Source organism: Amblyomma mixtum, chromosome 10, assembly GCF_055824585.1.
Source record: "Amblyomma mixtum isolate Tamu chromosome 10, ASM5582458v1, whole genome shotgun sequence".
In the NCBI taxonomy this organism is placed as follows: domain Eukaryota; kingdom Metazoa; phylum Arthropoda; class Arachnida; order Ixodida; family Ixodidae; genus Amblyomma; species Amblyomma mixtum.
The window spans coordinates 174,654,302-174,667,809 of record NC_143021.1 but is presented as its reverse complement, the minus strand read 5'-3'; the positions used below and the strand labels follow the sequence as shown (position 1 = coordinate 174,667,809).

The window sequence follows — 13,508 nt, the reverse complement described above, 5'->3', positions numbered from 1 at the left end:
AGGTTAATAAGGCAGTATAATTGAAATATATAGTTCCACAGCAATGCTGAGAAATTCTATGCTGAATGCTGGCCAGCTGAGTTAGACGTGCTGAGTTAGTCTGAATTATGCATGGCCGGCACAGAATAAAGGAATTTAGCATAGCGGTGACATACTACAGGCCACAAAACTTTACAAGGCGCGAGTGTGTGTGAAATCAAATCATTTCCAATTGATCACGCAAGCCAATCGTGTGAAATGATTGCAGTTGTGTGGGAATGAGCGTCCTCCACAGGATGTTGATATTTACCGGCGTCTGGGAGGGGAGGTAGCGCATCAATATTTTTTTTTTTCGTTTACACGCACACCATAAATTTTTGCAGCAGTCAGTACAAGCATTGATCTATATCGGATCACCGGACGCCGACTGCGCATGCGTCGTGGCCACATTTCGCCCCGTCTCTGCCTCCCCGCAAGCGCCGAGAGTGTCCGGTAATCCGGCATGCGTCTGTTCTACTACATCTCCGTTGTTCTAAATCACTCTAATGTCTAGCAAAGACACACCACGCCATTAAAAGCGTGCATGCACTTACCATGGCTCGACCATTTCCTGCCATCATTTCATACTTTCCGCCTTGAGTGGGAGAAGAAAACCTCCTTTATTACTAACTTCTGCACATTGTCCTAGATCCCATTTAGAGCAGTTCCATTAATGCTTCCCACTTCATCATCGCTTAGTTTCCATACTCTTCTGAACGACTCCGAGTCTACAGTACTGCAGATACACAAAGAAAACGTACCTAATAGCAATCACACTGACCACTTAGGCTTCGAGCCGCCTCGCCTCTTTTATGCTACAAGTCTTCGAGTTAAAAAAAAATAAAACGACGCGCATCCTGCTCCATGTCACCATCATCAACATCAGTCGAACTACATCCACTACTGGACAAAGGCCTCGCATATTTTTATTCAATGAGTCGGGTGCGCCATTGAGCCGCCATCATTTCTGGGCCGGCTAGCGTTAGACAAGTAACTGATAATGCTTTAAGTTGGGCAAGTTGGTAATCGGTATCACACATATTGACTAGCGAAATTCACACACACACAGGACAAGAGAAGCCGACAGAACTATTTCTCGTACTAGCGTGTGTTCTGTTGCCTTCTCTTGTCCTGTGTGTGTGAATTTCGCTAGTCAATATGTGCGTCAGAGAAGAGCGCAATTTCTGACACCAACTGCCGCTTGGTTCTCAACCACCACGACCCGTGCCCGTTCCCACGTGCTTGCGTATTTTAAGGCAGACTGCAAGGAGGAGAAGAGGCAGAAGAAGACGAAGAAAGGGGTCATCGAGGCTGCGCAGCTACATGATGGTTCGTACAACCAGAAGTGACTTTCCTGCTTCACAACGGGCACCCGACCTCAAGCCAGAAAACCCTTCGCCAGACTTGCTTTCCACACACCGTGTGATTAAGACCGCCTGCATCATCTTGCTGCCGCTCTTTCTCACTTTCCTCAACGCCGCTGTTTCGCTCGCTTACATGGCCGCCAATGCCAACGGGCGATCAGACCGCTCACCGTCGCCCACAATCGCCAGGCACCACGCAGCCGACAACGACGCAGAGACGCATCCAAGACGGCGATGGGGTACCGATCTCACAGCCACAACCCCTATCAAGAGAACGGTCGCCCCACATCAAGCAGCCGGCGGAAGTCCGTCCCCGTCTGGACACGCAGAGCAAGACATCTTTTCCTATTTCAAGAAACTGACTCACAGCAGGACGCAAGGACTTGAATTTCGTAGGGTAACCACGACACACCAGCAGGCACAGGCATCTGTAGACGTTAAAGCGTCAGAAAGCGTGGGTGCTTTATCGCCAACTTCCGGTCGGGAAAGCCACGACCCAATCACGCCAGTCATCACCTCAATCAAGCTCCATGTAAGGAATGTGTCTGGAGTGCCGCTAACAACCCAATACAAGGGTTTGTCAAATAGTGTCTCAAGTCGTGCCCCGAGCGGAAAAAAGAGCACTATCGACTTAACTCTTACAGCTAATGCACTCATCACAAGCATGAAAGCAAGTAGACCGCTGGAAGACGTGCAGCTTATTACCCATACTTCATCAAAGAACGCCAGGCGTCCGGAGATTGCCCAAAAACTTCCGACCACCAATACAACGACTGCGAAGAAACGCGGTGATAATGCGTCGAGTGATCGGCCGGAGTATGGTGAGTCTCCACAAGGTAGTGTTTCAGACCCCTTCCCGGCAAAAGGAAGAACTGTGGGCCTTAAAGTCAAGAGCACGTCCAGCACATCGGCAAAGAGGGAACAGAAATCGTCAACTTACAGTGGTTGGTACCGGATCTCTGAGGATGATGAAGATTTCCGCTAGCGGCGCAACCGAAAGTCCAAGCGCAGTGACAACATCTATGTAGCGCAGGAGTATTCATAAGAACGTTATATATTGAAGAACCGCACTGTTCTGAACGTAATGAACGATGCGACTTAGCGTAATCACGATTCCTTGATTGTCGTCATGAAAGACAACCTTGGTGCGTCGACCATGATGTATTATAGTCCAGGTAAATGCGCTAGAAGACAAATATATATTTGTTCCTTTCTCTTCTGAATCCTATTTCTAACCTGTATAATAACTCGACCTGATGAAATACAACCTCATTTGTACGACACGGACCACAAGTGAAGTTTTACCATACTGTCAAAGCACAGTGCATGAACAGGGCGCCCCATATTCTATCTTTTATTTCTCCTTGCTTGCGTCTGACTTCCTCTTTTTAAATATAACTAACAAAAATTCGCCCAATGTTTCAGATTGGTGCAGATCTAACAATTGCAGGCTGAAAAATTAGGGGAGAAATTAGGCTCTTGAAATTCCGTTATGCTGCAAGTTTTATTCGCCTTAAGAACTCTGAGCTGAAATAATTATTTAATCTTCTGGCCATAAAACGCTAAGTTTCGCCAACGATGAGCCATATAATAGACACCTTTAGCATACCGTGTTACCGTGTTACCGTTACCAGAGTACCGGGAACCCGCCCACCAGCGGTGAGTACGCGCTGATTGGCTTCGACGCTGCGGGCGCGAGCACACCTGCCGGGTATGTGGCGACATCTGGCGCCGTCAAGCCAATTTGCGCACGCGCATTGGCGGCGCGCAGGCTCCCGGTACTCCCGGTAACGGTAACACAGTACATGGTATGCTAAAGGTGTCTAATGAAGAAGCCTGTTGAGAAAAATCTTCTAAACGCGCTATTCCACCCTTTGAAACGGTTCTGCTAGCAATGTCAGTAGTGGCGCCACGGGTAATGGATTCAACTATAAGCCGCCATCCAGGTGCTTTTCCCCACGAATCTAACGCAGTGCGAGTCCCACTAAATTGAAGAGATTAGACACCTTTAGCACACTCCGTACCGTGTTACCCTTACCGTCACTGCAGTACCGGGATCCCGCTCACAGCAAGTGTGCACGCGCTGATTGGTCTCGGTGCAGCAGGCGTGCGTGCAGCTGCCGTGTAATTGGCGCTATCTGGAGCCCTCGAGCTGATCTGCGCATCCGCATTAGTACTCCGGTAACGCTAACGATAACACGGTATACGGTGTGGTAAAGGTGTCTATTATTATATGAGTTCATCATTTCGGGCTACTTTCAATAAAAACCAGGTGCAGCGTGCTCTAGGGATCACTGTTGAAAAGAATGCTTTGCAGGGCTCTTCTTGGCACGCCGAAGTTCTCGGCTGTAAATTGTCTTACAATGGGACATCAGAGTTGACTTATCTATTACCTTCCCTCCCCTGCGGCATCAAGAGGCGGACTCGCACCACGTCGCGCTACACCACGGCGTTTCAAGAAAATGAATGGGTCAAGAAACACGAAATGTGCAGCGCGATCTCTACACAATATCCTATGTGAGATGAACTACAACACACATTTATTTACGACGCACGTGTGTATGCAGGTGCGGCAGAAGTAAATAAAGAAATATAATTGAAATATATAGTTCCACAGCAATGCTGAGAAATTCTATGCTGAATGCTGGCCAGCTGAGTTAGACATGCTGAGTTAGTCTGAATTACGCATGGGCGGCACAAAATAAAGAGATTTAGCATAACGGAGACATACTATAGGCCACAAAACTTTACAAGACGCGACTGTGGGTAAAATCAAATCATTTCCTAGTGATCACGCGAGCCAATCGTGTGAAATGTCCGGAGTTGTGTGGGAATGACCATGTTCCACCAGATGTTGACATTAACCGGCGTCTGGGAGGGGAGGTACGCAACAAAATTTTTTTTTCGTTCACACGCACACCATTAATTTTTGCAACATACAGCACTAGCTTAGACGTATACCGAATCACGGGACGACAGCTGCGCATGCGTAGGGGCCACACCTGGCCCCGTCCCAGCCTCCCCGCAATCGCAGGTGTCCGGTAATCCGACATACATCTGCTTTAGTACATCTCCGCTGTGATAAATCTCTATAATGTCTCGCACAGACACACCACGCCATTATTACTACCAGTATAAGCCTGCATGCACTTACCATGGCCCGACCATTTCCGGCACTAAATAGCATTTCATACTTTCCGCCTTCAGTGGGAGAAGAAAACCTGCTTTATTACTAACCTCTGCACGTTCTCCTAGCTTCCCATTTAGAGCAGTTCCAACAATCTTCGCACTTCGTCATCGCTTAATTTAGGTACTCTGCTGAACAACTCCGAGTCTCTAGTACTGTAGGTACACACTGTTGGGACAGGGTGTCCGAGCCAGGAAACGGTCAAGGCGACGGTGAATCAAAGGACTTTTATGTACACTATGTACAAGGGCTTTTACATGATACAGGGGCCAAGAGCACCACGGGCTAGCACAAAGAAGAAGGGCGGCCCCGGCGGCGAGCGTAGCTCCGGCGTGATGGCTCTTCTGCTGCCCGTCTGCTGCGCGGGTTGAGCGCGGCTCCGTTTTTAAAGCCGCCGGTGTCGGTTGCGGCAGCCAGCAGTTCAAATCCTCCAGTCAGGTCACGGCACTGGCCACCGTTCAAATTAGACCAATGGTCGAGAGGCGACGGCCGACGAAGCGACGTAGGAGTTCGCATCGACGGTGAGGAGGGAAGGAGGAAGGGTCCGCGTCGGCGCCAGCGAGGCGGATGATTCACGCTGCAAGCCGCAACATGTCCGAGAGAGTCTGGGCCTGCTTTGAGCGACGGCGGGCGCGCAGCGCTGGTTTCCAGAGGCCAGCCATCGAAATGTGGGCGCCGGCACTACAACACTGACCCCTTAGGCTTCGAGACACCTCGCCTCTTTTATGCTACAAGTCTTGGAGTTAAAAAAATAAAAACGAAGCGCAGCCTGCTCCATGTCATCATTACCATCATCAGTCGAACTACATCCACTACAGGACAAAGGCCTCGCACATTTTTTTTTTTTAATCAGTCGGGTGCGCCATTGAGCTGCCACAATTGCTTGGCCGTCTAGCGTTAGAGAAGAGCGGAATTTCTGACACTAACTGCCGCTTGGTTCTCAACCATCAGGACCGGTATCCGTTCCCACGCGCTTGCTTATTTTAAAGCAGATTGCGAGGAGGAGAAGAGGCAGAAGAAGAAGAAGAAAGAGGTCATCGGGACTGCGCAACTGCAAGATGCTTCCTGCAACCAGAAATGACTTTCCTGCTGCACAAGGGCCGCCCAACCTCGAATCCGAAAACCCTTCGCCGGACTTGATTTCCACACACCGCATGATTAAGACCGCCTGCATCATCTTGCTGCCGCTCTTTCTCACTTTCGTAATCACCGCTGCTTCGCTCGCTTACATGGCCGCAAATGCCGAGGGGCGATCAGACCGCTCACCGTCGCCCACGATCGCCAGGCACCACGCAGCCGACTACGACGCAGAGACGCACCCAAGACGGCGATGGGAAATTGGTGTCGCAAACCCAACCAAGACAACGGTCGCCCCACATCAAGCAGCCGGTGAGAGTCCGTCCCCCTCTGGACACGCAGAGCAAGACATCTTTTCCTATGTCAAGAAACCGACGCTAAGTACTGCCCGAGGGACGACCACTCTTTCTGGCTCTGCAACGAAGAAAGGTTGGTTCGCTGTTGCTGTCAGCTGGAATCCCCCGCGGTTGACCAAAAAAGCGCCCACAGCAACGGTGACGACGCCTCTCGCGTCGACGAGAAGGCAACCTGAGGCCGGTTTCGTGGACGACGAAGACATCAGTGACGTCGGCGACAGGGTCGACCCGGAAGAGCATGGTCACAAATTTCGGCGAAGGACCCGCAAGCTCCCTCTTCCCCGTACCACTGCCTCCACCAGCACTACCGAGGAGGCATCGACAACAATGGGCATAATGGAACTTCTCGGGTTCGCCACACGCTCCACTAAGGTGAACCCCACCGTTCGGCGCGCTGGGCGGCAGCGACCACCGCCGAAGAATGGTCCCGCTTTAGTTCGTCGCCGCCAGCGTTCTTCTACCTCAACGTCCGGGAAGCTCTCGCGTCTACCTCCCCGCATTCGGGACAGGCTATTTAACCGTCCTCGTAAGAATCCTTTCCCAAGGATGTCACCAATTCCGACGCATCCGAAGCGCAAGCACGGGGACATCTATGGACGCAGGCAGGATGGCGACAGAAGAGAGTTAGCGGGGCGGCTTGCACCAGCGCTCGTCACAGGAACGACGCCTAAGACTTGGCCGCACGACCTGCTAGCTGCCGAATCCGAGGCATTGACTTATCGACCCCAATATGAAGACGACGCCCCCGACAGCGGTGGCAGCTCGGATCGGCGATTCACGCGTCGCCTCTTGCCGCGACAAAGCAAGAGTAAGTCCTGCTCACCATAAGCTTGCTGTAGTTACTGCTTCAGTACGCCAAGAACGGCAATTTTGCTGACGTTTTTCGTAACAGCAAAATGCGTCGGTGCTGACGGGTAGCAATCGATCGCAGTAACTTTCGCTTGTTTTAGAGAGGTGGCCGACTCATTTCAAATATGCGCAAGAATGCATGAATGGAATAACTGTTCTAAAATGCGTACCTGAACTTACATTTGGCCACGCAAAGAGGAAATAGAGGCGAAGGAAGGTTTAACTTTTATCTGGGTGCGGGAGTGTACAAGTACAAAATTGAGGAGTGGTGTATGTAGGAGCAGCGGTAGCAGACTGAATATAATTCGGCCAAGGGCGCGAGCTTCGCGGATCGAGAGCCTTGGGTGTAACACGGGCAGAGCAGATGAACGCAATTTTTTGTATGCGCAATATTCGTGGACAGTTGCCTTTTCAGCCCTGACCGCGTGCAGCTTCAGTGGGCTCGTCCACGAGATCCCCGGTGCCAGTAGTATAGCAGCGCACGCAAGCTGGTGAGTCAACTTATTGCCAGGAAAGTCCATGGGACCAGAGATCCACGGAAGGGTTAGCGATCGTGGGCTCACAGCTGTGAGCGCGCCATCTAAGACGACCGAGTAGAGAAAGAAAATCTGGTCGAAAACAGCCCCTTTATGTCGTTTGCCTGCACTGGTTGTTCGCCGGCCATTAGTGAGTTTGCAGACAAGTTCAAATCTTCCTTGTTTCGCGGAAGGAACGGTATCTGCTTTCACTCTTTGACTGACAGTGACGATATATAAGACGCAGAAAACGATACGTACAGATAGGGTCGGCCTATGGCAGGTGAGACTGCCATTGCATTTATACCGCTGGTAACGTTTCTGCATTCCAATACCAGTAAACACCTCCGTTTATCCTCACTGAGCGGACCTTCATTGGTGGCGTAGAGATAGAGAACCCGGCTCGCAACCTAAGGGGCAGTTTCGATTCCGGCACTTCACCAACCGATTTCTCTTCTAAGATAAATTGAGATGCTCTGACGCCAGGAACTTCTCGACCAATGAGGATTTTTAGGCCACGGCTCCGTGCCGGATTTTCTGCTGAACGGATTCCTTGATGCTATAGCTATAAGAGCTTTGTAAGAACAATGGAACCATGCCGAAGCACGTGCACTAACGCAGGGGCATTCGCTTGTGTCGGTGTCATATGCGTGTCTCTTCAGTTATCACGCGGGGATTTCATGGAGTATGTCATACGTGCGACTGAAACGCGTGTGCATCTGCCAGACGCACCCACCCCTCGGGAAGTCATGAAGTGTGAAATGTTAACAATATGAACATAGAGACTGTCGTGCAGACAGATTTTCCTGAGCATGGAATACGGGGTCACACTTTAATGGAGGCGAAATGTAAAACGCACAGTGAGGAAGCCCATGTGGGCAAACAGAATCCGTAGCTCTCTACAACGGCGTTTCTCACAGCCCATGTGCACCTTTGGAGCGTCCATTTTACCACTCTTTTTACGACGCTGTTCAATTTGTTACTGTAGCGAAAGCTACGTTGGCCACGAACTTGCGATTTCGCTGTGGCGGTGCCCCGGGGAGGCACGGAGACCGACCTTGAGCCGTCGCCTAGCAACCGCCGCAGCTGGCGGACGCCGCGAACTCGCCGCGCCATCTGGCATGACGTCACACCACGCGCTTCGCCGCGGAGCCGCCCCCGCCGTTTGGTATGACGTCACACCGCTTAATTCGCCGTTGCGCTCGCCTCAGCTCGCTTGTTCAGCTGTGTCTCTCGCTAGGCATATCCTGGCGTAGCCGAGATAAGCCACTGCCAATTTTTAACGTCATGATGAACCAGGTTAAATCCAGTGCGGGACAGGGGTTCCCCATACATACGCGTTACCGCAATGCTTGCTTGTTGGCTTCTACTGCTCGTCAGAACATTACAGCAGCGTCTGTAGGCGACAGGCTTCGCTTGCAGAGGCCTTTATTTCTATTTTGACTGCTGCTGTCCTTACAGGTCGACCGCAAGAGGCCATACTCGGCGGAGCACCCTCGCAACCACCTCGCGGCGGGTCTCGTCGTCTTGCTCTCTTCAAGCCGCTCACCACTACAACTGAGCACTATTTACCTGTTGACACCGAAGATCGGGCAGGCCTGATCACTGAAGACTATTACGAGGAAGAAGAATAACCGAAAATATTATTTCGGTCGTCATTTTATTTTCTATTTTTTTCAGCTTTGTAGAAAAAAATGGCTGACATTTGTGCTTCGAGGTACTATTTCGTTATTATGCTAAGTCTGTGTTCATCGTCATGAAAGTCGCAATGATGTTCTACTCACGTCTCCTTCTGACAAGTCTCCACGCACATCCACACCGAATCCGACGTCTTTTCGAGCATCCTGTTGGAGGAACATCGAAGCAAAAGCAGTTATTGTGAGAAAGCAAGCAAAACGTTTTGCGCACGTTATCTGTCTATAAAAATGGTCTATAGACAGTCTATAGACTGCTTATAGACTATTTCCTTCCTATACATATTTCTTGTTGTCTATCCGTAGTCTATAGACCGTCCATGGACAAAAGTATACTAAAAGTGTATGACCATAAATCTATAGAATGGTTATAGGCTGTTTATAGCATTTGTACTGCCTATAGACCTTTTCAAAAAGAGGTCCATGGGCGCCGTCATATTATGCGCTGGGCTGTGCTCGTAGTACAGAAAAGAGTTGGGCACGAAGCTCCCCCACGTTCTGCACACAGCCCAGGAAACCGGTTTGGCGGGGGTCCTCAAAAGGTCTATAGACTATTCTCTAGGATTTGTCCATGAAGCGTTTGTAGTCTTTAGAAACAGAAGTCTATAGGCAGACCATAGGTAGTCTATAGACTGTCTAAAATATTTTTTAAGGGTTGTCTTCCTGTTTTTGTTGTAAGCCCTTGAGTTTAAATACAGCGCACCAACACCTTAAAGTTGGAAACGTTAAGGGTTCGAAGCTGTAGTGGGCATTCGGTAGGGCTGACTGTTGCGACGGTATGTCCCGGGATATTACCTTTGCTCTTTCTGTCTCTGCTGGAGCCTGTTTATCAGCTTCGCCTTGCTTGCTAAAGCTACCGGAGGATAAGAGGCTGGACGGAATGTGTTAGAAGTGAAAAGACAAGCTATAGTCTGGCAAATGCGTAGAATTAGGTGTAAGAGAGAGTATGGCCGTACCCTGTAAGCGAGCAATTGTTTTTCTAAGCCTTCTGAGAATACCGCATGAAACGAAATGAAGCAACATTTTCCTGTGAAACTTAAGCATTACCGGTGTACCTTAGCAGCCCTACGCTGCAGCGGCGTACATAAGAAGGCTTCAGCATAGTATGCCCTCACCGAAAACTCCCTCCTCCTCCTACTGTCCAAAGAAAAATGAGGGGGCTCTTGTTGATTCAAACTTGCCTAATGCGAACATCTGCTTTATTCGAACTCGACGACCTTGACCCCGCAATATCAAGTGTATTGGAAGGACTGCCCTTAATTAGAACTCGGCATTTTCCAGTATTCTTCGTTTCCTAATTTTTTAGGGTCGAATTAGAGTCCTGGCTACGCATTTTGCAGCAGTTTTCCCAATTTGCTGATTCGCTTCTGCCGCTGTGTACACTCTCCTTTTACATCATAGCCAATTACTGGCAATGCTTGCCAGCTCGGAACCGTCACGTCCCCTGCGGCAGCAACCAATGGTGGAGGACCAAACTGATGAACAAAGTAAAGAACGAATCAACATCCCAGGTGTGCCACAGTCACAACGGTCAAGTGGTCTCATTTCATGCAGTGTCCCATCCAAACTGAACTACCGTTCGTTGCAACGGCCCTTAGTAACCGACAGTCGAACAGACTTTAACCACACGTGTTCTTGACTCACTTCCTCCTCCGCATGTCTTGTCCGGAGTGGGGCACACCGATCAGCTTCCGGTGCCGGTTGTCCACCCCGCACAGGTTGCCGAAGCTGTCCGCGTGGTGGAGCAGGCGAACGTAGTCGCGCCGCGAGGCAGCCGCTATTGCGACGCACACCTGCGCACAGCGGCGATTAAAAACACGTGGGCGCTAAATCACAGCAGGGATATTTCGCTTTTGTTTATGGTGATATTCGTTTGCTTTGGTTTAAAGGGGTTTAACGTCCCAAAGCGACTCAGGCTATGAGGGACGCCGTAGGGAAGGGCTACGGAAATTTCGACCACGTGGGGCTCTTTAATGTGCAATATTACCGCGAATCTTTGTACTGTTAGCTCACGCTTAAAACCACCGGCACTTGGCTTTATCATTTTGTTTGCGACGCGATATGCGGCCAGATATATCTCGAATGATCACACCCAAGTGCAACTCCTTCCACACTGTTCCAGACTGCTGTAAATGCTTTGGCGGCTCATCTAGATTTTTCCTTGTCAGCTTTAAATTGAGGGCCACCAAGGGCGGCACGCATTCTGTTTGTCAATCGCCGAGCACGCTTGTTGCTATCGCCGCCGACGAGTCATTCAGTTCTTTGTTGACGGTGGTCAGCCCCATAAAGTTTATTTTAGAAGCCCTTTTCGCTGTCTTCCTGACTGCCGGACTGTAGTCACCACAACGTGACAGCATTTTACAGCGGCCTGGCGTAACAGTGCAAGCACTGCAGCGTTCTTTGATTTCGGAATCATTAGAGGAAATAAACTACGTTTGAAGCTATTGCATGACGTTCACCAGAACAAAATTGGTATTCGCTGCGAAATTTTGCTTTTCCAGGAACATAACATTCCTTAGTTTTCTGGTCACGCATATGGTACGCGAGTATAAATTTAACACTGCAGTGGCGAACGCAGTGGCGACGCTTGGGCGTGTGGGAGAAATAGCGCCAGAAGCGCGCGCAGCTAGGGCAGCGCGCCGCCCCGGCTGCGGAGCTGGTTACGAGGGACGACGGCGACGTCGCGAAACGCAAGAATGGGCGCCAAAGAGCTGCGCTCTAAAAAAGTAATAATAATGACTGGAGCGCGACAACCGTTTCTGCACGTAGATTAGGCGTCCAGGCGCACCCAACGCAAGAGGATATTTATCGCGGTGAATGTCGTAGTTGATCAGAAACCATTCATTACTTTTTAGCTACTGCATCTAGCGCGCATGTTCACATTGCACACATTGAGTCGATAGTATTCGTAGACTACTCGTATTTTGTTTATTTGTAGCACGCCGATGCTTGAAGATACCCGCCATCAAATTTTCAAGTAAGTGGCTGAAATTACGGAAGTAATAGGCCGTGACGGTCAATGCAAAACTACCTGGTATGAAGCAGGTATTATGTGGGGAAATCAGTCAGTTTTCATTAAGACGCTGTTTTTTTATTTACTGGACTAAAGGTTTGCAATATGGAGTTTAAACGTATTATCTTGCCCAAAGGAACATTTTTGTTATCTATTTTTTTTCACCGTCGCCGTCACCTTTCTAATGCGCCTTGGCTAATGGCTATCAAGGAGAGTCAACTGCGGACTTTGAAGTCAAAGGTGATACTGACCAGTCATAACATACAGTTATCACTGTACGCAACCTGCACAGCCCAGGAGGCGCTGAAATTGTTCCACTGGGCGCCTCGAAACTGCGGCCGTCCGCCGCTAGGGCCGCTACAAACGTGAGACCGCATTCTAAGTCAGCTGAGGCTCCCGTTTGGCTGATAATATTCTTTGCGCAGCTCCTCTCGACGCAGCCCAGCTAGATGCCGCATGTCACGTCTGGCTTTCACAAAGCGCGGATTCTCATGCCTATAAGAGCAGGCAGAGGGCGTGGAAAAGAACCCCGGGTACGCAAAGAACTGCTTGCACCTCTCGGGCAATGTGTTACGGCCCTGCGATCGAGACCGAAAACCTCATTACAGGTTGCGGATAAAGTGACTCCACACTCTAATCAGAAAAGGGTAAAAAGGGAGTAAGCACTCCTCTAGCACGCTTCATTTTATTATTTTTATTCGCCTCCGTGGCTCAGTGGTTACGGCGCTCGGCTGCTGGCCCGAAAGACGAGGGTTCGATCCCGGCCGCGGCGGCCGAATTTCGATGGAGGCGGAATTCTAGAGGCCCGTGTGCTGTGCGATGTCAGTGCACGTTAAAGAACCCCAGGTGGTCGAAATTTCCGGAGCCCTCCACTACGGCGTCCCTCATAGCCTGAGTTGCTTTGGGATGTTAAACCCCATAAAACTAAAACTAAATTAAAGGGGAAGCGCTAGAGCTCGGCTTACTCCCATATTGGCGTATTTTTGTTTACACTGTAGGGCGAAAGCGACGGTCGCAATTTCATGCACACCCTATTCCAATTGCTGTCAAGCGTAATGGCTGCCATTATGGTAAAGCCTCCTGACAGTCAGCCGTTACTATGCGGAAAATATACAGGGCCTACAAATCTAGCAGCAACGATATGTTCACACAACAGTATTCTAAGCGGCACCACGATAGCCAGTAGAGACCGAATTCCTGATATCATTGTGCTCGGAATTGGGAAAATACTATTTTCAAAGAGATTTTAAAAGCTTGTTCAGGCAGTGAGTCTTTACAAGTTTTTGTGCACGCGTTCGTGTAGGTGCCGTGATAGCGCCTCATACTGTTACTACAGCCTACTCTGAGTTTTTTCCTCCTCTTAAAGAAAAAAGTCAAAACTGCATGAAAAACAAAACTCAAGGGTGAATCGAACAAACAGTTATGAAAAATTGTA

The 13,508-nt window shown here is 49.7% G+C and overlaps 1 protein-coding gene and 1 long non-coding RNA gene across 5 annotated transcripts in view; one reads left to right on the top strand and one right to left on the bottom strand.

The window, feature by feature from the left end:
* Positions 1-13,508, bottom strand: part of LOC149327789 (choline transporter-like protein 1) — an 85,603-nt gene that overhangs the window by 33,803 nt on the left and 38,292 nt on the right. For all 4 annotated transcript variants that reach the window (XR_016286262.1, XM_089563326.1, XM_089563325.1 and 1 more), the window contains exons 4-5: positions 10,705-10,853; positions 9,151-9,210 (exon numbers count right to left, since the gene is read on the bottom strand). Coding sequence is in view for 3 of the 4 variants with exons in the window: in XM_089563326.1 (XP_089419452.1) it covers positions 9,151-9,210; positions 10,705-10,853 (209 nt within the window). In the remaining variant the exon portion in view is untranslated. The remainder of the gene's footprint in view (positions 1-9,150; positions 9,211-10,704; positions 10,854-13,508) is intronic.
* Positions 5,908-9,224, top strand: LOC149327790 (uncharacterized). Its single transcript, XR_016286263.1, has 2 exons — positions 5,908-6,810; positions 8,828-9,224. It is a non-coding gene; the product is annotated as an uncharacterized LOC149327790 (long non-coding RNA).